The sequence below is a fragment of the Rattus rattus genome, chromosome 12 (assembly GCF_011064425.1).
Source record: "Rattus rattus isolate New Zealand chromosome 12, Rrattus_CSIRO_v1, whole genome shotgun sequence".
NCBI classification, from domain to species: Eukaryota; Metazoa; Chordata; class Mammalia; order Rodentia; family Muridae; genus Rattus; species Rattus rattus.
The window spans coordinates 1030042-1055320 of record NC_046165.1 but is presented as its reverse complement, the minus strand read 5'-3'; the positions used below and the strand labels follow the sequence as shown (position 1 = coordinate 1055320).

General features: G+C 36.5%; 1 protein-coding gene across 1 annotated transcript in view; it reads left to right on the top strand.

The window, feature by feature from the left end:
• Itgbl1 (integrin subunit beta like 1) overlaps positions 1 to 25279 on the top strand; it is a 246366-nt gene that overhangs the window by 208436 nt on the left and 12651 nt on the right. Inside the window, exon 8 of the mRNA XM_032917634.1 lies at positions 16998 to 17114. Within this exon, the coding sequence (XP_032773525.1) occupies positions 16998 to 17114 (117 nt within the window). The remainder of the gene's footprint in view (positions 1 to 16997; positions 17115 to 25279) is intronic.

Below are 25279 nucleotides of genomic sequence, written 5' to 3'. Positions count from 1 at the left end.
AAGAACAAAGAGATTTGATGAGGTAGGTTTCACATGAGCATTGTGCATGCACATTTCAGCCTCTTTAAACACTTACTGGATAAATTAAGGCAATCTACGCTCACTTGTCTCAGGGTGGTCCAACAGCAGAATGGTTAATGTTTGGGCCTGACAGTAACCTCTGAAAGAACTGCCCTTTTAATTGTAGAATGTTGAATGGCAGTTACTTATTGCATGTTAGTAGCCTATCTCTCCCATTGTTGTATCTAACAGTGTCTCAAGATATTAACGAAGATCTTAGGCAGTGAGTGAGGCTTTTCCTCAACCAAGACACACTGCTTTGCCTGCTTTTAAGAAGAGAAACATTTTAGGGGAGGATTACAGTCTGATGGATTAATGACTGTTTCTTATAGTATTTCTAAGATCCAGTAAGAGAAAGAAGGAGACAGGGAAAGAGAGAGAGAGTGCAAGACAGACAGAGAGAGAGAGAGAGAGAGAGAGAGAGAGAGAGAGAGAGAGAGAGAGAGAGAGAGAGAAAACTAAAGGTAACACCAACAGATTTCTACTGGCTGTAAATATATATAAAGAATGCATAAAATTATATAAACAACATTACTAAGAGAAATTTGACAAGATAGACTATTAGTCAATACCCTGTGTAAACATGGAGAACTGAAAGATTGCTATTTCTGCTGACTTCGACTCTTGGTGATTTGTTTCCTTTGCATGCCTCTGTTAATCTTTACCCTAATCTATGTATGATGTCTACTAAATGCTAAATGCCCTTGAGGCTCAGAATCAGTCTCTTTTCTGCAATGATAACACTTAATTTTGAGAGTAAAATTTCTGGTCTCAGGCCCCTTTCTCCTGGTTTACTCATATAGACACAGCTGTATCTTTTCTACTGACAATACTTGAATCACCTGTGTAGGATTTTACTTTTGGGGCAACCTTTTCAATGGTTTGTTGTATTTCTCTTGTTTCGTCTCAGATTTTGCATCTAGGGATTCTAAAGAATTGTATTACTTCCGTAAGAACAATATTGAAGGTAATTTAGATATAGCAAATTATTTGAGTTTTGAGTTGCTAGAAGCTAAAACATAAATATTACGTATTTTGTTTTAATCTATTTTCATGTTATTTTAATAAGTGGAAATTATTAAAAACCTCATATTCAAAGTCACATCTCTATTTGGCATTGTGTCTAAGGACTTGGGTGTTGAGTCAGAAGGAATATAAGTTCAAAGTCATCTTATATAGTCAACAACACCTAAAACAATAAAAATGTCATGTTTCTGGAGTAAAATTAATAAATTAAAGTGGAGGATAAATAAGAAACTTAGAAGATATTATGTTTAGAATGTTTATTAGTTATTCTTTCCACAAGCAGTTGTTGTTTTATAAGGGAAATAAGTGAATCTGCAAATTAAATTTCCCACTGGAGTTATTGCATGACTCATCACTAACATCTTGTGAGTAAGAAGTACATTCTGGGATTTTCAGGCAATCATATGAGTTTAAAATGAAGATGATTCAAGACAAAAGTAATCAGGCTTTATCCAACACTGCTTTGTGTAATATAGAGTCATCATTGTGTAAAGCATTTGGGCATTTAGCCTTTCTCTGTTCTCTATTAATATATTCATTTCATTTTCTAAATTCTTTTACAGGATGATGTGTTTTTATTTAGAGTGAATGGTCTATTCATTTTGATAAGCATCAGGTAAAAGCAACTCTTTTTACCCAGGAACCAATGTCATTCTTCCTTTGGACTTCCCGTCACTTCAAAATATACATTACATTTCAAGCAATGACAGGAACTCTGGAGAAACCATGTTTCCATGTAATTTGCTCTGGTTTTCCTTGTTTTTATTTTATTTTATGATATTAAATCCTGTGATTTTTTTTAGAAGATATGATTGATACACATAGCACAGTTAATCTCAAAATATAATGGGCTCAACATTCCCTTTCATTTCAAGGAAATGGCCATGCACTTTCTGTGGTGAGGATGATGTGAAAACTTACCTGAGGTAGTGCAAGGTCCTTCTCAGCCAACATGCTAACACCTTTTCCCATCTGAAGGCCTCAACCATGTCCTTAAATTTAAGCTTATCAGGTTCCTGACATTTCTAAGATCCTGGGCTTGAGGTGTGATTGATGACATTCTTCATTGAATAAGAACAAAACCCAAAACCAGCCTTCAGCTTGGATATTATGTGAAGGGTAATTTTTCAAAATTGGACGTAAAGTGCATAGTATGTTATAAACCTGACAGTTATCTATAATTATGTTCACAATGATATTTAAATACTGGATAAATTACATACAGACTTTAATTTTACATTTTTAAGTTGTGATTTTTTTTTCTTACTCTTAAAATAGGAGCTGAAGAAATAGTTCAGTGGTTAAGAGCACTTGTCCTTCTAGAGGAAGAAGTTCCCAGCACTGATCACATGTGTCATGTAGCCTATGAGCATCTGTAACTCCAGTCTCACATGTTAATACCTACCTGCAGTCACACATATCTACACACAATTAAAAATAGTAAGGATAAATGGTTTTAAACAATTAATTCCAAAATCCAGAATATTTACGAATGGTACAAAGACATTTTTTAAATTTTCATTAAAGACTTTATTTTTATTCATGTGTATGTGAGTCTATTTGTTTGAATGTATGCCACATGTGTGCAAGTGCCCACAGAGACTAAAGGTAGGCGTTGGATCACTTGGAACTGAAATTAAAGATGCTTGCAGTCTATCTGACCTGGGTGTTGGGTGCTCCTAAGTGCTAAGCTGTCTCACCAGACCTGACAAAAAGCTTTTGACATGAACTGCTTGAAGAGTCCCACTCTTTCTAAAGTTGCCTACATTTCCACATGTGCTCTTCTGCATGTGGTCACTTTCACATAGGCAATGTCCTTTCTGGTTTTAGGATATGGGGACTTGATGCTGGTAGACCCTAAAACAAAGCCTAAGATCATTAGAGCACACTGATTTATAATGTCTTATCTGCTACAAACATGCTTGCTAGCCACTCCTGAGGTGAAAAGTCCACACTCGCTCTGTATATGGTCACTCGAGACTACAGAGATGTATGTGTATTAAGGGGTAATACCTTCACTCATACTTTTTAATTTTGTGTCAAAATCACAAATTGAATGTGACTCAGACCTGAGTTTGCTCCACTCCTTCTCTGAACAAATAAGTTTAACTGCAAGAAGCATTTGTCTATCATTTCCATTGTTACAGCAACTCCCCATTAGGCAGCAGCATTCGTTCCTTGTACCCTGCCCTTGGTATTCATCCCATAGGCCATACTATGGTAAACTACAGTTGCACATGCTCTTTCTGGAATCCATGGTGTCAAAGAGGTCATGAAATACAAATACCTCATGCGTGTAGATACCTCAAACCTTAATCCTGTAAAGAATCATCTCCAATGGCCCACACCAACTAAGCAGGAGATTTTGACACTGATCACTGTTGCAAGCCAGACCTTGCATGTGACAATGATTTGCCTGCTCTGACCCATGTCTTCTACAATAATCAGGTGAGGCATGGTTTTTTGGTTTTGTTTTTTGTTAATATGTGTGTTTTTTTCATTTTTGTGATTTTGGTGGTCAACAAAGCATTCTCTGCAATCTGATATACCTCCAGTCTGCCCATTCTTCAGTACTCATAATTTGTCAGGCGTGACACATGGACAGGCTATGTTTGTTCTAGAGATTTACAGAACTGAGCAATATCTCATGCCTATGCGTTTAGGATCAGAAATATGTCATTTGGTTGCATATCACCACCTGTGGGATATCCTCCTCCAACTGGCACTGGCATTCACCATCTCTTACACAAATACCCATTAAATAATAGTCATCTTCCAAGCAGCTTGCTATTTTATTGTGTTAAGGTTCTCACCTTATCTAAATTATATCATTGTCCCTTGACCAAGTGACTTCTGTCCTTCAGTGAGCAGAATACAGAATACTCCTTCTGGGCAATGACAATTCCCATTTGAATTTTATAGGTTGCTTTATGGCAAGTTACACTTCTTGATTAAACTCCACAATTCCCAATTTTTTCATTCCTAACATTTAACAAGTTTTAAGGTACCTTTGTGTGAGTGAGTTATTACTACCCAATATCTAAGGTTTTAGTTAGAAAGAAAATGAGACTTAAATAATAATTTGTTATTTTTAGAAACTATATAAGGTTGAAGTAGTGAGATAGCATCCTTTGTAGGGCTAGATGATTGCCCCTGTGATGTTTTTCTTGATGCCTTAAAAAAATTCAACATGAGTAAGGCCTTTTACTCTATTCTCAGTTTTCTATTTTAGAGAGATTAGGGAAGACGCAGAAAATCCTACTAATAAAACATTTATTAAGGTGCCTAATTTCTTTACATGGCAACTTCATTATCTTGTTCTAAGGATGAATGTCCAAATAGAAGGACTGGCATTATTTATACTTTAAAATCAGGAGTAAGTTTCCTTGTGTAAAAATTGATGTGTGATGCCAATGTGGGTGGAAGTCAAAGGGTTTTTTTCTGCTTATTTTGAAATGAAAGGCAGCGGTACTATTTCACCTTCAAATCTCTGAAGCAAGTCTACTTCATTTCCCCCAGAAAAAAAATATTTGTACTTACATGAAATTGTAAAGAATATTATAGTTCTCCAATGCTTAATTTCTCCTCATAGAAATTTCGAGGGAACTTAGAATGTATTTGGCAGGCACTTTTTTGTGTGTGTGCAATCAGGTTGCTATGGTAAACCTATTATTTTAGGCAGAGCAGGACTATGTTAGTGAAGTGCTAATCTCTTTTCTGTTTTATGTGAGCCTCTAATTACTCTCCAACTATTGAGCATGTACTGCAAGCATGGTTTACACTGTTTTGTAAAAGGAGAAAAATAAGGTCATAGACTGTGCTTGCTGTTACCATCCTGCCAGGTGCAGTCAGCACAAAGGACCTCTTCTTAAATAATCCTATTCTAGAGCAGAAAGTGCGAATTTTGGTTGGTTTAACTGAAAAGTATGGTAAGGAAAGAAATGAACAAATTATATCTAAGTAAATGAAGTATTTGCCTTCAACATGTTTTATTATTAAAAGCGTATGCAGTGATAATGGCACTGTAATATAATGATAGTGTGTGATGGTGTGGAACAGTCATTAGATCCATGGAAATATCCTTTGTATCCATTACACATTTTAGCTTTTACAGTAGTTCTGGGTAATGTGCCCCTTTTGAAAATGGTGATGAATGAGGTCCAACTTACTCTTCTAAATAATCCTGTTTACTGGCAGATATGTCAAGATCAAAATCCAGCCCTATTTAAAATTAAAAGTTTGACTGTTGTGGACTCACAAGTGCCTGTTAACTCAACCTGCAGGAGATACAGTGGTCTTTTATGACTTCTAAAATCACCTGCGCTCATGAGCACATAACTACCTACACATAAAAACACAGTGACAGATAATCTTTATCTATCTATCTATCTATCTATCTATCTATCTATCTATCTATCTATCTATCATCTACCTATCTACCTGTTTATCTATCTTTATCTCTACCTCTATATTTTTAATTGTGTCCCTTCCTAACACTTGACTCAACACTGTAAAGCTCAACCATGCATTAAAAGAAGCTTTTGCTAGCCCTGCAGAGTGTGCCTACTCATACATATTGCCTTTATTTCCTGATTATTGGTGATATTTAAACATTTTTCTCAATATTGTGTCTTTAGTAGCTGATATATTACCTGATATTCTTGAGTGTTGCCCTAACAACAAACTTGTAATCATATGATTCCTGATACTCAAGAGTGTTGAGTGTTGAGTGTTGAGCCCATCCCTGAATAAGGTCATAGGTATTCTCTATGTCATACTGTCTTAAGGAAGATAATGCTAATCACACAAAAACCATGTGAAATGAGGAGTTGAAATTGTACATGGGTTTAGATGCACAAGTATTTGGGTGCCTGGGAGAGTTACTACAATATCAATTAAGAGAACAAAGAATCAAAAGGAATTGCAGAGGAGGAGGAAGGAAAGAAAGAAAGGATGAGGGACTATAGGCTGGGAAACAAAATTTTCTTTCATAGGCTCACAGCCAGCCTTATGCAAGTTTTAGACTACTAGCTTCTGAGGTGAACTTGGCAAGAGCAATATTTCCAGGCAGCTCTTCTTTTTCAGCAGGTGGAATTATTGTTGCTGACTCTCCCCCTCTTTTGTTCACTAGTCATCATTTAGTTTGATCTTATATGTATTTTCATGAAATCCTATATATGTACATATTTATAATATACTTAATTTATACCTAGTGTGTCCTTTATTCATACAACTTTCTTGCTTATGTTAAGGTTTGCTTTAAATAAAGTAGTGACATTTTAAAATCCAATTTATCAATACGTTTCTTTACCTTTCTGGTTTGGAAATCTATACATGTCATGATTGGAACAGCCTTTTCTATCTAATGTTTAGGAAAATTCCATCCTATTCTCCTCTCAATATTTTGTGATTCAAACTAATAGATTTAAATGCTGAGTCTACTTGATTAATTGATTTTAGTTAAAGGTTGTTCAATAAAGGAACTGAACATTTTAAAAGATGACTTAGGCTGTCATAAACTTAAAAAAAATAACCTATTAAGAGCTGGAGAGATGGATCCTTGGTTAAAAGCATTTGCTACTTTTACAGAAGTTCTGGGTTTGGTTCTGAGCACCCACATGGCAGATCCAAACCTGTTTGCATAGCTAGTTGCAGAAGAACTGATGCTCTTCTAGCCTCTAAGTAGACTTCTACCAAGTCCATGAGTTTTAAACATACACAAATGCAGTCAAACAGTCTTACTCTTAAAAGTAATTTTTAATTTAGAAATGAAATATTAAGCCCATAAGACATACGGTATTTACTTAAGGTACTGTGAATTAGTATAATTACACACTTAAGTCTGGAAATACAATAATACCTCCATGCTATTAAGTCCTTTCTCTCTGCTCCCCAGGAGCGTGCTTCCTCCCCTGTGGAGATATCATTTCTTTACAGTAATCCCAAGTATGTTTTCATTTAAGTTTTCCTCCTAAGCCTATGTTTAAGTACTGCAATATTTATATTTGCTTATTTGGGAAGGAATGTATCAAAGTGGATGTGTGATTTTATAGGTGACTTCTTGCTTTAAAGATATTTATGTTACCTTTTGCTAGTTACAGTGTTTATCTATTATTCCTGCACAAGATACAAGTTGGGTTCTCAGAACTCACAAGAGGCAGCTCACAACTACTGTGACAGCTTCTTTGGACTCTGATTCTTCTGGTTTCCATGGACACCATTCTTGTGTGTGTGTGTGTGTGTGTGTGTGTGTGTGTGTTTGCGTGCATGCGTGCGTGCGTGTGTGTGGGTGTGTAGACAAGATTCATATATTATATCTATCAGTAATTTGTTTAATTTCTCTGTGATGTTACATTTAAGGTGTGTCTATAGTTAGAGAACATTTGGGCTATTTGTCATTTATGGTTTTGTTGGTATCTCTCACTGTGTGGTTCTTTTTTGATCTACCAATATTTTTTTAGTTAATATAAGACTCCTAATCAAATTACTAATATTTTCTTTAATAGACATTTACCCACATAGCATGTGTGTGGAAGATTATCTTTCCTTTATGCTGCTCCACAGTGCCATTTAATCCTAACAGAATATCCGATGTTCTAGACTTTGCTTCTCTATTCTTTGTACTGTTTCTGTTGGTCTCCTCTTTCTTTCAAATGCAGCTTCCTTTAAACAAGCCATAGCATATTAAAAAAGGGTTTTCTGCTTTCTTGTTCAATGGTGTTCTTATTGTTATTACTTCTTATTCATAAAAATATCTTGGTTTACAATATATATAGAAGTCCTGGTGAGATTTTGTTTATGATAAAAAAAGGAATAAGTCAACTGCAGGCTAACTGAAATTGTCAATAGTATTGAATATTGTGTTATTTCTTTACTTTTAAAATACTACTTAAAGAATTTGTTTTTTTATTAGATATTTTATTTATTTACATTTCAAATGTTATCCCCTTTCCTGGTTTCCCCTCTGCAAATCCCCTACCCTATCCCCCTTTGCCCCCCTTTGCCACGGGGGTGCTCCACAACCCAGTTACCACTTCTCATGTCACTCACTGCCCTGGTATTCCCCTACACTGTGGCAGTGAGCCTTCACAGGACCAAAGGCATCTCCACTTATTGATGCCAGATAAGGCCATCTTCTGTTACATATGCAGCAGAAGCCATGGGTCCCTCCATGTGTACTCTGGTTGGTAACTTAGTCCCTGGGAGCTCTGAAGGGTCTGGTTGGTTGATATTGTTTTTCTTCTATGGGGTAGCAAACCCATTCAGCTCCTTCAGTCCTTCCTCTAACTCCTCAACTGGAGTTTGTTTTTTAAGGTAATTTGTAATTTATTTTTATGAAAGTCTGATTGAATAGTACCTGATGATATACTCTGTTCATAATTAAAATTATTTCAGTAGTGTTTTGCATGTCTTATATGTCTGCCTTTTCTATCCCACGAAGCAATACTATTTGTTTTGGTGTGTGTGTGTGTGTGTTTGTGTGTGTGTGTGTGTGTGTGTGTATTTCTCATGTTTTTTTCTTTCATACCATATTTCACTAGCAAAGTGTGAATTTGAGCAAAACTGATGTGATGTTTATCTTTCTAATAGTCTTAGAGTTCTTTAAGTTTAATTTGTAGTTTTAAGCAATTATTGTGATTAAGTTAATATATTTTGTTTATTAGTTTTCCTCTTGTTTATTAATTTCCAATATTAATAGTTCATTTACTACAGTAGGGGACATTGCATTTAAATTATATCTCATTTGATGATGTATGATTTATATGATTTCATATGACACGTATAGGAGACTACTCTATTTACTCTTTTCACAAGAAGCACATATGAACACAGTTATCTATTTTGTTTCATAGGACACCTAAAAATTTACTTAAAAATAATTTTGTGTTTAAACAAATCTATCACATTTCAACTTGCACCACATTAATTTATCTTATTCATGAAAATTCCTTCCTTGCAATTCTGCAATTAAACATGTCCTTTATAAAATAAGAAACTCTAAGGGCCTTCAAGATGGTTCTATGCATTAATACAGTTTTAAGTTTGTTCATTTTGTGTTAATATTACTGTATATAAGACAATTTCCATTATGATAGATTTGATTATTATTGGAATACAAAAAAATTACTCATTGATATGTGTTTTTGCCATATGTCTTTGTATTTCAATACAATTATAATTTTATTTTTATATAAAACATACCATTTGATAATTTTAGGCTTAGCGTTATGGAGAGCAACTGGGATATAAATAAATACATAAATAAAATATTTGAATTAAAACAAAGAAAAATGGTCTTTGAAAACATGGTATCATGCTTTTCTCTGTAAATAAGTAGGCTGTGGGAAGGATTGAATATCAAAGTCAGGAGAAGAATGAAACAATATCTTCTTAGGAGAATGTAAGCCTGGTAATTGTGGTTGGGAAGAATATGTAGGAGCTATGAGAAAATGTAGATGAGGGGGAGACAGAAAGCATCTTGGGCTGCAAATGAGCAGCTCAGCAGTGCAAGGCAGAGCAAGAAACTCAAAAGAGATTGTTGTTCCTGTAATTCTATTCTCATCTTGACCCGCTGCAATTCTCTTGACACATCACTAATTAGCAATCTCTTCAGTGACCAAACTAGTACATTTCCTGAATCATTCTGTACTGTAGCTCAGATGTCATAGAGAGTCAGCTCTCTTTCCCTCTCTCTCTTTCTTTTTATATTTCCAAGAGCTGTTGCTAGGTTTGTCCTGTTTTGCTCAATATATCCTGGTAGCTTTTCATCTTTATACAGATGCTGAATGTTAGAATATCTCATATCCATTCTTGAAAACGTCTTTCTTCTGTATGTTCCCAAATACCACCTCTCCTCCTGTATTTTAAAACTATCTCACATGAAGAACTTGCAAGACATGGAACTAGACCCCGCCCCTGTGAAGACTCTTGTATTCCTTGATAAAACAATAATTCGATTAGTTCTATAAAATGATCCACTCAAACTAAATAATATCCTACATCATGCTTAATAAGGAGTATCATGGTTAATAAGGAGTAATAAAGATCAGAGAGTAGACAGAAACATGCTTGTTATAGCCATTGTTAATAAAAGTGCAAATGAATAAAATAAAATCACACAGAAAAGGAAAGTTAGTTTTATATATAGTGGACCTAAAGAGAAAGAAAGCCCTAGAAAAATTCAACTCTCTATTTAATAAAGCGACTAATGAAAACATTTGACTTTCCATATACAAATATTAATCAAATGAGTCTCATACTAATGGTCATTTTTAGAGTCAGAAGAGATGATCCAAAATTATTTAATATTTGATAATATACTCCTTCTCCAACTATCTTATTTGTACTCAATATTTAGTGAAGTGAGGCAAACTCTAGAAAAGCAGAACATTTGGCAAAATATTACCATATTTAACCAGGAACCTTATGGAAAACAAATCTCAGTAGATATTTGGTAATTTATTAGAGCATACTAGACTTCTATTTTATATTGTGGTGCTGTTATTATGAATGCTAGGTAAATTTTTCCCAGGAAGCTCCATTAACAGCCTAAATCAATGTCTTTCTATACATCTTTCAAAGAGTCTTATATCTTGATGTTATAGGAGAAGCAAAAAGTCCAAAATTTATGCCCCAACATATAAAAAAGACACGTGCTCCACTATGTTCATCGCAGCCTTATTTATAATAGCCAGAAGCTGGAAAGAACCAAGATGCCCTTCAACAGAGGAATGGATACAGAAAATGTGGTACATCTACACAATGGAATATTACTCAGCTATCAAAAACAACGACTTTATGAAATTCGTAGGCAAATGGTTGGAACTGGAAAATATCATCCTGAGTGAGCTAACCCAATCACAGAAAGACATACATGGTATGTACTCAGTGATAAGTGGCTATTAGCCCAAATGCTCGAATTACCCTAGATGCCTAGAACAAATGAAACTCAAGACGGATGATCAAAATGTGAATGCTTCACTCCTTCTTTAAGGGGGAACAAGAATACCCTTGGCAGGGAAGAGAGAGGCAAAGATTAAAACAGAGACTGAAGGAACACCCATTCAGAGCCTGCCCCACATGTGGCCCATATATATACAGCCACCCAATTAGACAAGATGGATGAAGCAAAGAAGTGCAGAAGTGTAGATCGCTTGAGAGACACAGCCAGAATACAGCAAATACAGAGGCTAATGTCAGCAGCAAACCACTGAACTGAGAATAGGGACCCCCGTTGAAGGAATCAGAGAAAGAACTGGAAGAGCTTGAAGGGGCTCGAGACCCCATATGTACAACAATGCAAAGCAACCAGAGCTTCCAGGGACTAAGCCACTACCTAAAGACAATACATGGACTGACCCTGGACTCTGACCTCATAGGTAGCAATGAATATCCTAGTAAGAGCACCAGTGGAAGGGAAGCCCTGGGTCCTGCTAAGACTGAACCCCCAGTGAACTAGACAGTTGGGGGGAGGGCGGCAATAGGGGGAGGGTGGGGAAGGGAACACCCATAAAGAAGGGGAGGGGGGAGGGGGATGTTTGCCCGGAAACCGGGAAAGGGAATAACACTCGAAATGTATATAAGAAATATTCAAGTTAATAAAAAAAATAAAAAATAAATAAATAAATAAATAAATAAATTTTAAAAAATGCTTCGAGTAAATAGTTAACAAGGAACTGAAACTGAAAAAAAAATTTAAATAATTAGTTATACATAGACCTATGAGCTGTACATTTTTTCAGTATCTGAATTACACTATTTCTTGGTTTTATATGTTAGAAGTGAAAAGCATAAAGTCTATTTTTATCTGAACTCTTTGATATCTTTGTTCTTTCATTATTATTCTTTATTAAGGTTTAATAAGCCATAAAACACTGAGTAGTGTTTTGTATACTATATAATATTGTCTTTTATAGAAAACATTACTAGACTGGCTTTTTGTAAATGTTAATAACTATGCTATCTATATTTAAGAGTAGGTAGTTCTATTTTTTGGAGGGTTTGTTGAGAGAAGACTAGTTGCCCAGGATCCAACAGGGAGGACATTAGCCGAAATACCCAACAAAGAGGGTAGAACCTGTAGAGACCATAACCAGTGGATAGGTACCATCCCTGGTTGAGGGATGGGGTCACCCACCTACCTCAAAAATAGAAATTCAGAATTCCCCTTGTCAAAAGGAAATGCAAGTACAAAGAGTGAAGGAGAAACTGAAGGAAAGGCCATCCAGAGACTACCACACCTAGGGATCCCCTATGCAGCCACCAAATCCAGACATTGTTACAGATGCCAATAAGTGCTTGCTGACAGGAGTCCTGTATAGCTGTCCCTTGAGAGGCTCTTCCAGAGTCAATACAGATGCAGGTATACACAGTCAAACCTCAGACTGAGCACGGGGACCCCAATGGAGAAGTTAGGGCAAGGACTGTAGAAGCCGAAGGGGTGTGTAACCCATAGGAAGAAGAACAATATCAATTAATCTGACACCCCAAAGCTCTCAGGGACTAAACACCAACCAAAGAGTACACAGGGCACTCCAACTGGATATGTAGCAGAGGATTGCCTTATCTGACATCACTGGGAGGGGAGCTCCTTGGTCCTGTGGAAGCTTGATAACCCAGGATATGAGAATACTAGGGTGCTGAGGCAGGAGTGAGTGGGTGAGCACCCTCACAGAGGCAGGGGGAGGGAACATGGGATTGTGAAGGGAAAATGGGAAAGGGGATAACATTGGAAATGTAAATAAATAAAATAACCAATAAAAAAAAGAGTAGGTAGTTCAAATTAGTGTAGAATATACTTTGGATATGTTTTGGTAGGATAATATTGATTTTATTGATTCAATTAACTTCTTATCACATAGGTATTTCTATTTGCTTCTGAATTGTCTTATTTTATTTTCTTTATTTACATTTCAAATGTTATCCCCTTTCCCTGTTTCCCCTCCAGAAACCCACCAGCCCATCCCCTCTGTCGCCATGAAGGTGCTCCCCAACTCACCTGCCCTCTCCTCCTGGCTCCCTGCTCTGGCATTCCCCTATACTGGAGGATTGAGCCTTCACAGGACCAAGGGCCTCTCCTCCCATTGATGTCCAAAAAGGCCTATCCTCCGCTACATATGTGGCTGGAGCCATGGGTACTGTTTGGTTGGTGGTTTAGTCCCTAGGAGCTCTGTGGTGTCTCTGTGGTGATATTGTTGTTCTTCCTATGGGGTTGCAAGCCCCATCAGTAACCTCAGTCCTTTCTCTAATTCCTCCATTGGGGACACCATTCTCAGTCCAATGGTTGGCTGCGAATATTTGCCTTGGTATTTGTCAGACTCTGGCAGAACTTCTCAGGAGACAGCTATATCAGGCTCCTGTCAGCATGTACCTTTTGTATCCCCAATAGTGACTGGGTTTGGTGACTGCATGTGGAATGGATCCCCATGTGTCAAAGTCTCTGGATGTCCTTTCCTTCAATCTTCCTATAAACTAACTATTTCTTTTATTTGGCAATTGATTGAATTTATTGTTTTTATTGTCAATATGTCACAATAGCACTTATTAGAAGTAGACATATTATTCTCTTTAGTTATTTATGATAATTTTAATTTTATAATAGTTGGTGAAATCACATTCATATCTTCAAAACCTTAGAAGAATCTGTAAAATAATATCATTTCTTAAGTGAATGAAACAAATCCTACTTCCTTTTCATTAAGGACAATAAATCTACATATCTTGTCTTTCTACTTCAAATAGCCGAGACCTTTCTCACTGCCAACACAATCAAAAAATCTTTAGTCACAAGAGAAATGCAAATCAAAACAACCCTGAGATTTCACCTCACACCAGTGAGAATGGCTAAGATCAAAACTCAGGTGACAGCAAATGCTGGCGAGGATGTGGAGAAAGAGGAACACTCCTCCATTCTTGGTGGGATTACAGACTGATACAACCATTCTGGAAATCAGTCTGGACGTTCCTCAGAAAATTGGACATTGAACTACCTGAGGATCCAGCTATACCTCTCTTGGGCATATACCCAAAAGATGCCCCAACATATAAAAAAGACACGTGCTCCACTATCCTTATTTATAATAGCCAGAAGCTGGAAAGAACCCAGATGCCCTTCAACAGAGGAATGGATACAGAAAATGTGGTACATCTACACAATGGAATCAAAAACAAATCAGCTATCAAAAACAATGACTTTATGAAATTCATAGGCAAATGGATGGAACTGGAAAATATCATCCTGAGTGAGGTAACCCAATCACAGAAAAACACACATGGTATGCACTCATTGATAAGTGGCTATTAGCCCAAATGCTTGAATTACCCTAGATGCACATAACACATGAAACTCAAGAAGGATGACCAAAATGCGAAGGCTTCACTCCTTCTTTAAAAGGGGAACAAGAATACCCTTGGCAGGGAATAGGGAGGCAAAATTTAGAACAGAGGCAGAAGGAACAACCATTCAGAGCCTGCTCCACATGTGGCCCATACATATACAGCCACCAAACTAGATAAAATGGATGAAGCAAAGAAGTGCAGGCTGACAGCAAACGGATGTAGATCTCTCCTGAGAGACACAGCCAGAATATAGCAAATACATAGGTGAATGCCAGCAGCAATCCACTGAACTGAGAACGGGACCCCCGTTGAAGGAATCAGAGAAAGGACTGGAAGAGCTTGAAGGGGCTCGAGACCCCATATGAACAACAATGCCAACCAAGCAGAGCTTCCAGGGACTAAGGCACTACCTAAAGACTATACATGGACTGACCCTGAGCTCCAACCTCATAGGTAGCAATGAATAGCCTAGTAAGAGCACCAGTGGAAGGGGAAGCCCTTGGCCCTGCCAAGGCTGGACCCCCAGTGAATGTGATTGTTCCAGGGAGGGCAGTGATGGGGGGAGGATGGGGAGGGGAACACCCACATAGAAGGTGAGAAGGAGGAGTTAGAGGGATGTTGGCCTGGAAACCGGGAAGGGGAATAACAATCGAAATGTAAATAAGAAATACTCAAGTTAATAAAGATTAAAAAGAAAAAGAAAGAGAAAAAAGGAAAAAAATCACTGGTACTTTGCACTAGAAAGATCTTGTTGTTTTGATAAGATTTAAGCACTGTTTATCTAATATAAAATTGTACTTTGTGCTTTAGTAGTGAAGGGATACTAGGTGAGAGTCAAGGAGAAATTCTGCCATCTAATCAAGCATGAAAGAAAAGATGGTGTCTTAGAGAGCTCAGATTTTCACTGGCTTCTAACCATTGGTGGTATTCTATAGAGGACATTGTAGAAAGTACAAGATTAGGATGAAATAATGTACATGAGTGATGTCTGTGTCTTCAGTGAATATCCAACATTGACTATGAACTTCATTAATGGGAGAAAATATATTTTATAAAGAGTTCATGATTGTAATTCACTTGGATCATCAGCCTCTGCAACAGCCTGGGTAATGGGAACACACAGGACACAGGTTGCTGGTGCTATATGCTGGGCTAAACTCTCTGTTTCATCTTGGATCCTGCACCTTTGCTTGAGAACCAGAACTCTAGCAAGAGGTTTTCTTGTGTCTCCATTCTGGTCCTCAATGGCCAAGAAGAACTGTCATTCAGAGAGAGATCCTTCTCTGTTGTTGAAGTTACAGCTACTAGCAAGCAGAAAAAGAAGTTATTCAGAAGACCAGGAAAAAGCCTTGTTGAAAGTGTCTCATCGTTCACAGTATTCTAAGGCAACACTGACCCGACACTCCTGCCAGAATGACTGAATCATTGCAAATTAGATCATCTGTAATTTCAGCTCTAAGACTGTATGATTCTAAATACTAATGTTTTTCCTCCACCACTGCCAATGCTGAATTTCTTTAACAAGATACAAGTACAGCAACAGCATTGCTGGGCTAGCCCTGAAGCATCGTAGGATCATTTCAGTGGGTGTGTAATTATGATAGTTAGGCTAATGACTAGGAGTAACAGCTGTCTTGAAGTCCTGTCACCAGATGAATTTCTGGCAAATGAGTCTGATTTCTCAGACAAAAGGAAATTTCTTCCTGTTCAGTCTTATGATGCCATATTAAAATGCAATATTACTTAATAGGTGATCAAGCTTCAAGGTCAATGAGAATGGATGTGAATTTTGATTCTAATCTTAACTAGCAGGTTCACCATGAACAAGTACTTAGTCTCAATGATATCACAATTTCTTGTCTTGTCAATTGGGCATAATCTGGTAGTCAATATGTAATATTTTAAAAACAAAATGAGACAAAGCAAGGAATCAACGATCAGCAGCTAGGTACAGCTGAAGAAATAATGACGTCAATTTTCATCTCACAAGCTGAGGGGCTTCACATGAATCAAACTCATTCTGCAATACATTCGTAGTTTGAGATTTAGGGATAAGTATTTGAAGGTCGTGGTTTTTTGTGTTTGTTCCTCATTAAAATGAATTTTATGAACTAGGAAATCAGCCACGAAAATCACTAAATTATCAAACAGAAATGTACCTATGATTACTTTTTTTTCTCATGTGGTACTCCATCTCCAATTAAAAGAACTTTTACATAACCAAAGTATGTTGAATTAGATGAAAATGTATACTGATATATGAACATTTTATGTATATTACACATGATACTTTGATGTAATTATTTGTAATGGCACATTTGAACTAGGTGTTAAACAGTTTCATCATGGAATTATCCCTCAGGGTTGATTAAAATGTGGCATAACAAATGTGGCCAACTTCTCAGCCATTGTCCTTTCCACTCCCTAGTTTCTTGGCATTTATGTTTGAATTTCAGAGTGTTGTAGGAAAGGGGGAGAAAGTATTTGTTGGATACTTTGGGATATTTGGGTTTTGAATGTGCTTGTTTCTCTGAAAGCCCTGATAAACCTTGCTCTCTCTGGTTACCTTGTAGGCAGATGCGAATGTGGCAGATGTACTTGTTACCCTCCTGGGGACAGCAGAGTATATGGCAAGACCTGTGAGTGTGACGACCGGCGCTGTGAAGACCTAGACGGTGTGGTCTGTGGAGGTAGTTACTGTTCTCTCAGCTTTACTTCATCTGACCTTCTTCATTGTTTAGACCATTTAAAGATTCTGTTCAAAAGAAGTAGTTAAATACACCATTACATCAAAAAGCAATATAGCTTTATTAGCACTTTTATAAACAAGAACACTTGACTTGTGGACATGTGAAAATATTGTCTAATCTAAATCAATTCCTAAGTTCTATGCTAGTTGGTGGCAAGTGAAAGGTTTCCATTGCATGCCAATACCTGTTCATGATTTCTATTATCTCACTCAGAAATACTGATTCAGAAATGAAATATCACCCAAACCTGGGAAAGTAACTGTAAGATTACAGTCCAAGTTCACTACAGAATCAGAACACATAGAAACTCAGCTCCTTGCCTTACATTTGGATATCAAAATTAACCTGAAAATCAATTACCCAGATAAAGAGAAAGGTAGAGCAATGATAGATGGAAAAATAAAATGAGAAGATTAAAGTCCAAGAGATGAAATGCTGAAATGAATACCATCCAGGAGAGGGAGTATAGATCTGAATTACTCTAGATCTGTCAGTCTTAAAATGCTTTGTATTGTCCAGAATGATGTTCCTGGTGTCTTTTGACCATCATCTGGCAACTCTCTCCTTACTCTATCATCACTATGTATCTGTCTATCTTTACAGTTCACCTCTACCTTCTTGTGAATTTTGATCACCTCTACTTTCTGTAACATACTCTGAGACATTTATAATTTTACCATTTATATTGAACAATGGACAAGTCCTTTGAAGTATTCACTATATCTGATGCTTTCTTGCTCTATAATTGTGGAGGTTATTCTAAAATAGAATTTCTACTTTCTTCATTCTCAAGGTAAGACATGGAGGGAGGTTGATTGAGTTATCAACCAAAAATTCACAAATGGCAGAAATGTGTGTGAGCCTGCACATTCAGTTCACAGATTTTTCCTTATGCTATGGAGTTCCTCAGAGGGCCACCAAATTATTTCCCTGTTGCAATGTTGCTTTTAGGTTAGCTCTTCTCTTCACTAATATTAGTTGCTAGCATTATCTAAAAGATTATTGTCACTTAGTTTATATATAATTTACATATATTTATACACATATATACATAGCTAGTATCTAGAAAGTTCCTTCCATATGGACCTTACTATTCTTATTATCATAATCTTGTTGCTTGGTTAAGGACAGTGGCTATAGACTGGGATCTTCTCACAATGGTCTGGTCATGTTTGTTGTCCTTTCCTTTCTGACATCCAGTGTTCACCAAACATGATCCTCCTTGTACAGCATAATTGGATGATTTATTTGAAGTATTTGATTTCTTACACATCTATTACATCTCTATGTACATTAAATTGCGTATTTTTTCTCCATGAACATTTCTATCAAAAACCAAAACAGATTTTTTTACCTGTCACATAAGAGCAAGTGCTTATTGGGTGAGTAAAACAACCTATGGAAAGGTTTTGCTTGAAAAATTCTCAGGATTGCATGTGATCGGTATTGTCCATCTACACAAAGTTGACTCTGTCTCTAAGAGAACAGACTTACATGATCCAAATTAGTAAAATGCCCATGAACAAACCAGGGCAGCAATTCTTCCAGGAGCAATGAGAAATGGAGTTGTCCCAGAGCTCAGAACAGGTTCTGAAGAAATATATTTGGTTGTTGTTTGTTGAAAAATGTAATGAGAACTGGAAGTCGTGTTAGGAAAGAAAAAGCATTTGATAAAAGCTATTTGATTTGAATTACATATAGGTTCTATTAAAACTTTATTCTAGCACAAGAAATGAAGGTCTAAAATCATGCAAAACACAATTCTCATGTATCAACCAATTGTTCCCTAATGTCTACTTCTTGCAATTATTTTCTTACTACATCAGCATGACTCACATGGTGTGTGATCAGTTCCCATGACAAAAAGAAACCTTTAGACAGTAAAAATCAACATAAGCAACAAGGAGGAAAGAATGTCAGTGAGTATCTGTTATGGCTAACAACACAGATACCACTTCAAAACTTATATATACTTTACAAGAACAAGATCTTATTACAATGGCTTGGTCATGTTATAAGTAAGAATAGAGAGCCAAAAACATTGTATATAACTAACTAGCCATACCTGGTACTCTGTGTAATAACATACCCCAACATATAGTCAGTCCTTTGTATGTATGGCAGCTATGTTCTATAAGACGACCGTGAACACTGAATTAACAAATGCAGAACCACCAGACTCAGGAGAAATGTGGAATTAGATTCTTCCTTTGGCCACAATATTTTCAATGACTATTCAATACACAACTTTATTTTATTTATTTTGTTCAAAAACACTTCATTTAAATATAATTGATCCATTAATATTGAGCTCAAGATCTGATCATGTCTAATCAAACTTAATCTAGCATGTATATTTGTATATAAGACATATATCCTTCTTGTACTCAGAAAAACAAACAAAAACAAAGGAACTTTTCAGCACTGTACCAGACAGTCTTTGAATCATCAAATGTGGCACTGAAGAGATCATGTAAGAGACACTTGTTTAGGGGTTGGGGATTTGGCTCAGTGGTAGAGCGCTTACCTAGGAAGCGCAAGGTCCTGGGTTCAGTTCCCAGCCCCAGGGGAAAAAAAAAAAGAGAGACATTCTTTGACCTTAGCTGGATCTACAAATCTGAAGCATGGTACTTTCTACCATTGCACATATATGCTCCCATTGCTCTGAATGCAGTGAGATTGGAGCGTTAAATAAATATAGAAATAAGGTGAGTCTGGAAAAAGAAACAAGGATTAGTGCAAATTATCTCTAGTTTGTTTTAAATGCTACAAGAAGGGTGAACAATGGTTCCCACTTAGCTTTGCACTGACCTTCACATACTGGTTTCATTAAAGAGGTGAAGAAAATTAATGTTTTAATTCCTGTATTTTCTGTCTATGCTTTGTGGAAGAGATTACATGGGCCGTGGCTGTTTTATTATCATGGTTTTCTATTTCTTCACTGATCTTAAAATACAGAAGACCTTCCATTGTAGAAGACATTTGAACCTGAACCAGTTGTGGTAATAAAGTACACAGTGTAGCAAGTACTCTGTAAGGAAGTCAAAAGCTCTCATGACTTTTACAACTCATAAAAGAACCTCTGTGGAGTACATAAAATCCTCTGTGTGTCTGGTCTATGATCTGAAGAGAAGACAGTCATATGAGTATATAAACCCCTGTGAAGCAGAATGCCCATGTTTGATGATGGCAAGGTGTTGGTTTCTGACCCATGTTCTTGTAAGGAAGCTGGTAAACATTTAATTGAACCAAATAAAAGCTCTAACTCAGGAGGATAAGCAGAACTTATAAACATTCCTGATATAATGAATGATATTAGTGATAGCTAGAGTCAGCCCTGGTGGCTCCCAGATTTCTGTGCAGTATTAGATGGATGGAAAAATTTATACTTTGCATTTAACAGTTATCTCCTTTTTGAAGAGAATAGGTTTTTTTATAGAGGTCAATGGGATGGAAAAACTGAGATATATCATGACTCTACCTAGTATTCTGCTCTTTATCTTTTTACATTCTTCTGAATAATCTCACCAGATCTGCTCCCAGATGACCTCGTCTGGGGAGCTGTTGTACATTCCCTCTGTATGCATTGCTTCCAAGGAGTACATGACTCAGTGAGATGCCATGAATGTGGATATAATCAAACTCTCTTCCTCTCTTCTCCCTCATCATAATCCACACTTCGAGCTTTTTTCAAACAGAGCATAAAGAGCATCCTTTAAATAAGTTAGAAGTTAAGGGAGTCTCAGAATTTGTGAGCATAGAATTATGGAGTATAGAATTCTCCAAATTGGAGTAGACATGGGCTGGATTTACAACAGCTTTGGGTGTGTGGTGTTTAATATGAAAGTACTTAGGTCTGAGAAGGCTAACAAAATCATAGTAAATAAAAATATTTGTTGAGGAAAGATATTTTATTTTATTGTGTCTTCTAAAAGTATTTATTCATTTTATGTATATGTGAGTATGCCTGAGTGTATGTATATACACTCAGTACATGCAGATACTAACAGCTACCAGAAAAAGGCATCAGATCCTTGGGGACCAGAGTTGTAGGTAGTCATTAGGTTTGACCTGGGTGCTCTGAACCAAACCTAGGTCGTTAACAAGAGCAGTGAGTGCTCTTAACTGCTGAGCTATGCTGACAGCCACATTTTCTTGTATCCTTAAGTAATTCTAAGTTGATCTTGAACATGTTGGGAGGGCTTTATTTGGAGCCTCTATTTGTTATACCTTGTCACAGGTATTGCTATTTGTGGTGGAAACAAGGATGTTTTCCCTTTCAACTAATTTTTTTAATCAGCCTGCAAAGCAATCTTGCAGCATCTTTATACATACTTAGTACTTTTGTTGAGCTCCTTCTTTCTGCTCCATTCTTTCACTCTCAATATTTCTACTCCCACATTTTTCCTACTTAGCCTGTGTTATTTTATTCTTCCCAATTCATCCCCTAAAATTTTCCCATCTTGTAGACCCATTTTTAGTTGTTTCTGAGCTTATACCGATACTCACTCTCACAAAAAACACACTTATGCAAAAGTTAGAAGCTAACAACATAAAGGAGAAAAACATTACATATATATATATATATGTATATATATACATATGTATACATACACACATGTGTTAACTCATTAATATAATAATATACTTCCGTTCCATTTGTTGCCTGCAGATTCATTATTCATTTTTCCAACAAATAATGGATACTAAAATTATTTTAATTTGATCATTTCCTCTGAAACATTTAATTAAAGAATAGAGCAAAAACCAAAACAAAATTCATTGATAAAAAAATATCACCAAGTTTGATAGTGGTGGCTTGCTTATACCTTTAATTCCAGTACTTGGAATTAAATTTGGAATTAAATCACAGGTAGGCAGATCTCTGAGCTTGAGACCAGTGTGGTCTACAGAGTGAGTTTCAATACAAGCTACACAGTGAAACCCTGTATTAAAAAGACATAAAGACGTGTGTGTGTGTGTGTGTGTGTGTGTGTGTGTGTGTCCCAAAATAATATCTGATGACATTCTATTGTATTTCTTTCTAAATTTCCTTTAAGAGATAGAATTCTTTTCAAATATAAGTTCATTAGCACTGTTGAAATAGTTTGGTAATATAGCTATGGAAAGTTCAAATTCTCCAGTACATCAAATTGCACTGATTATACAAATAGGCCCTCTTGCATCAATTAAAAGTCAAGACAACTCCCATAGACAAGCTCATGGGCCAGTCTGATCTCGATAATCCTTTTATTGAGGCTTCCCTCTCAGATGAGCTTTGACTGTGCCAAGTTGAGAGTTAAGGTTAATGCTCCTCTGTTATAGGAAGCCAGTGATGGGTAAACCATTACTAAGTAAGTATAAAACATTTGGATAATCTTCTTCTAAGTTAGACATAAAATAGAATAAATTGAACATTTCGAATGTGGATCACGCACTCAGTTTACCACCACACTGATTTGTGGGTTCACCTTGACATTTAGTTAGAACTCTACATATTCATGCTGTGGCCAGAGAACTAAATACAGCTTCTAACTCAAAAGCAGGGACTGTTTGAGAATATTATCCAACAAATATGTAAATCCAAAGCATCTACATGTCTACTTAATCAGAAAGCATGTAAAACGCAAGAGCCAATATTGTTTATCCACTTTCCTAACAATAAAACTGAAGATGATTAAACCCACTTTGGCAGGTTAAGATAAATTAGCAATTGTACTCAAAGGTGAATGTAACTAATTTCATAATTTTAAACAGTTCAGTTTTGATTGAACCAAAATTGCAACCTTAAAACGAGTCACAAAAATGGCAAAAAGAAAATCAGTGTGAAGTAGGACTATTCTTCATTTAATTAGCTTCTGTGTGAGTCATGTTCCATCACCACACAGGGTTTGCAGATTTTCTCCAAACAATTTTTGTTAACAAATAAAATGCATGTAACTGATAATTGGCATGATTTTTTTCAAATAAATAACTATTTAAAAGTGCTTTGTCTGAGGGATAGTTCCTAAGATTTATTCATTTTCAGCAATGTAGACTTTTTCTAATTTCATAAAGAGAATATACTCAGATGCTCTTTCACATGTGTTTAATTATTCTAGTGAATATAAGCTTAATCAGAGGCTTCCCTCCTACATGCCCTATACCTAGGGTGAGAATGAGAAATAGACTGTAGGCTGCTTTTTCTCATTCCCCCTTGCTCCTGGAATAGCTACCCAGGAGTCCAATTTAAGAAGCGAGAAAGGATAATGAAGAGCCACCTCTTAATTACACAATCAGTTCCCATTTCTTCTGGGACTTCTCCAGCTCATGGCTGCAATTTGAAGGAAATCATATATCTATGGTTGTAAATTCAGAAATGACAATGCTTTGTAGTGTTAAATTTAATCAATAAATGATAAAATGAATTAGTTTACCAATTAAGAAACTCAGTCCAATGGTTTAAGGAGCAATTTGCATTGGGAAAGATTATTATCTTAAGTAGACACATTCAACAAATCTTGCATAGTTGGCAGAAGTTTCTGAGATCTGAGTTATTTACAATACCCACGGACCTAAGTGACTATTGGGTACTAGAGTACTTGTCCTATTCCTAACAAGATCAAGAAACTAATTTTTAAAAATTACCTAGTTTGACTAAGCCACTACCTAAAGACTATACATGGACTGACCCTGGACTCTGACCTCATAGGTAGCAATGAATATCCTAGTAAGAGCACCAGTGGAAGGGGAAGCCCTGGGTCCTGCTAAGACTGAACCCCCAGTGAACTAGACTGTCGGGGGAGGGCGGCAATGGGGGGAGGGTGGGAGGGAACACCCATAAGGAAGGGGGGGAGGAAGGGATGTTTGCCTGGAAACCGGAAAGGGAATACCACCTGAAATGTACATAAGAAATACTCAAGTTAATAAAAAAAAAATGTGAAAAAAAAATTACCTAGTTTAACTAAATGCAAATACTCACCTGCAGTGAGTATTGAATTACACTAGACAGTGAGGTACAGATCATTCTCAGTGCATATTTCAGTGTGAAAATGAAAGCAATGGGAAGATGTGAACATGACAAACAAGACGAATGGTTTTTTGCTTATAAAAAGTTGGTTATCTGTAAAAAGTCTAAGGAAGGAAGGAAGGCAAAAGCAGTTTCAGAGCCATGTGAATAGTCATAAGCTCAGTTCCTAGAGATAATTCCAGAATGTTCCTTCCATGAAGGTGACATCACTACTATTCTTAACACTAAGAGTGACAATCTCAGTGAGCTATCAGCATAGATTATTTTTCTAGAGTTCTGCTGGCTGTGGTTACTTTACTCTGTAATCTTCAATGGCAATGTAGTAAGGCTCACTAGATAAAAGTTGACTTGAAGGCAATTGTCTACTTGTATGCTTTTATTTCTTTTAACTAAAATTTTCAGAAACTGTCTCAGTAGGCTACATTTCTGAGACACTCCTTTTTGTTATAGTATTTTCCTCCTTTGCTGGATTTTACTCCTTGTCTGGCTTTCCTTTTTGTATTCTAGCCTTAAAGCTTAGAGTTTGTCAGAATTTATTCTCCCTGGGTTGACTCATTCACTTCTAAAACTCAGAATGTTGTGCACTATTGTAAACATCAGTGTATGTTTGCCTAGAATCATCCCCAACCTGCTCTCTGAGCTCTGATATGGATGCAGTTCAGTGTCTTAAGAGTTTTCAAACACAGGATATTCAAGAAAGAACTGATGTTGTTCCTTTAACTTCCTGAAACTTCTTTACTTAATAAAATACATTTTACTCTGGATTTCTGGGCAGAAAATTAATATTTTTTCCCATATGTGCAACTTCCAGGCCCACAGTTTATTCCATAGGCCCATGTTCTACCATCAAGACAGAACTCAAATAGCAGTCTCTTCATTTTTCCCTGACTTGATCATTAATAGCCTTCTACATTCTCCAAAGTCATGTACTCCAACATAGCCAGCCGCACTCAGTTACTTAAATGAAGTTGCAAATTGTTAATTATGCCTTATCATCTGGCTTAATGTCTTCTGTCATTCCTCTATTCCTCTCAGGACAGATTTAAATTTTTTACTCAAAATAAGAAACTAGCTATGTGCTCATTTCTGAACTTCA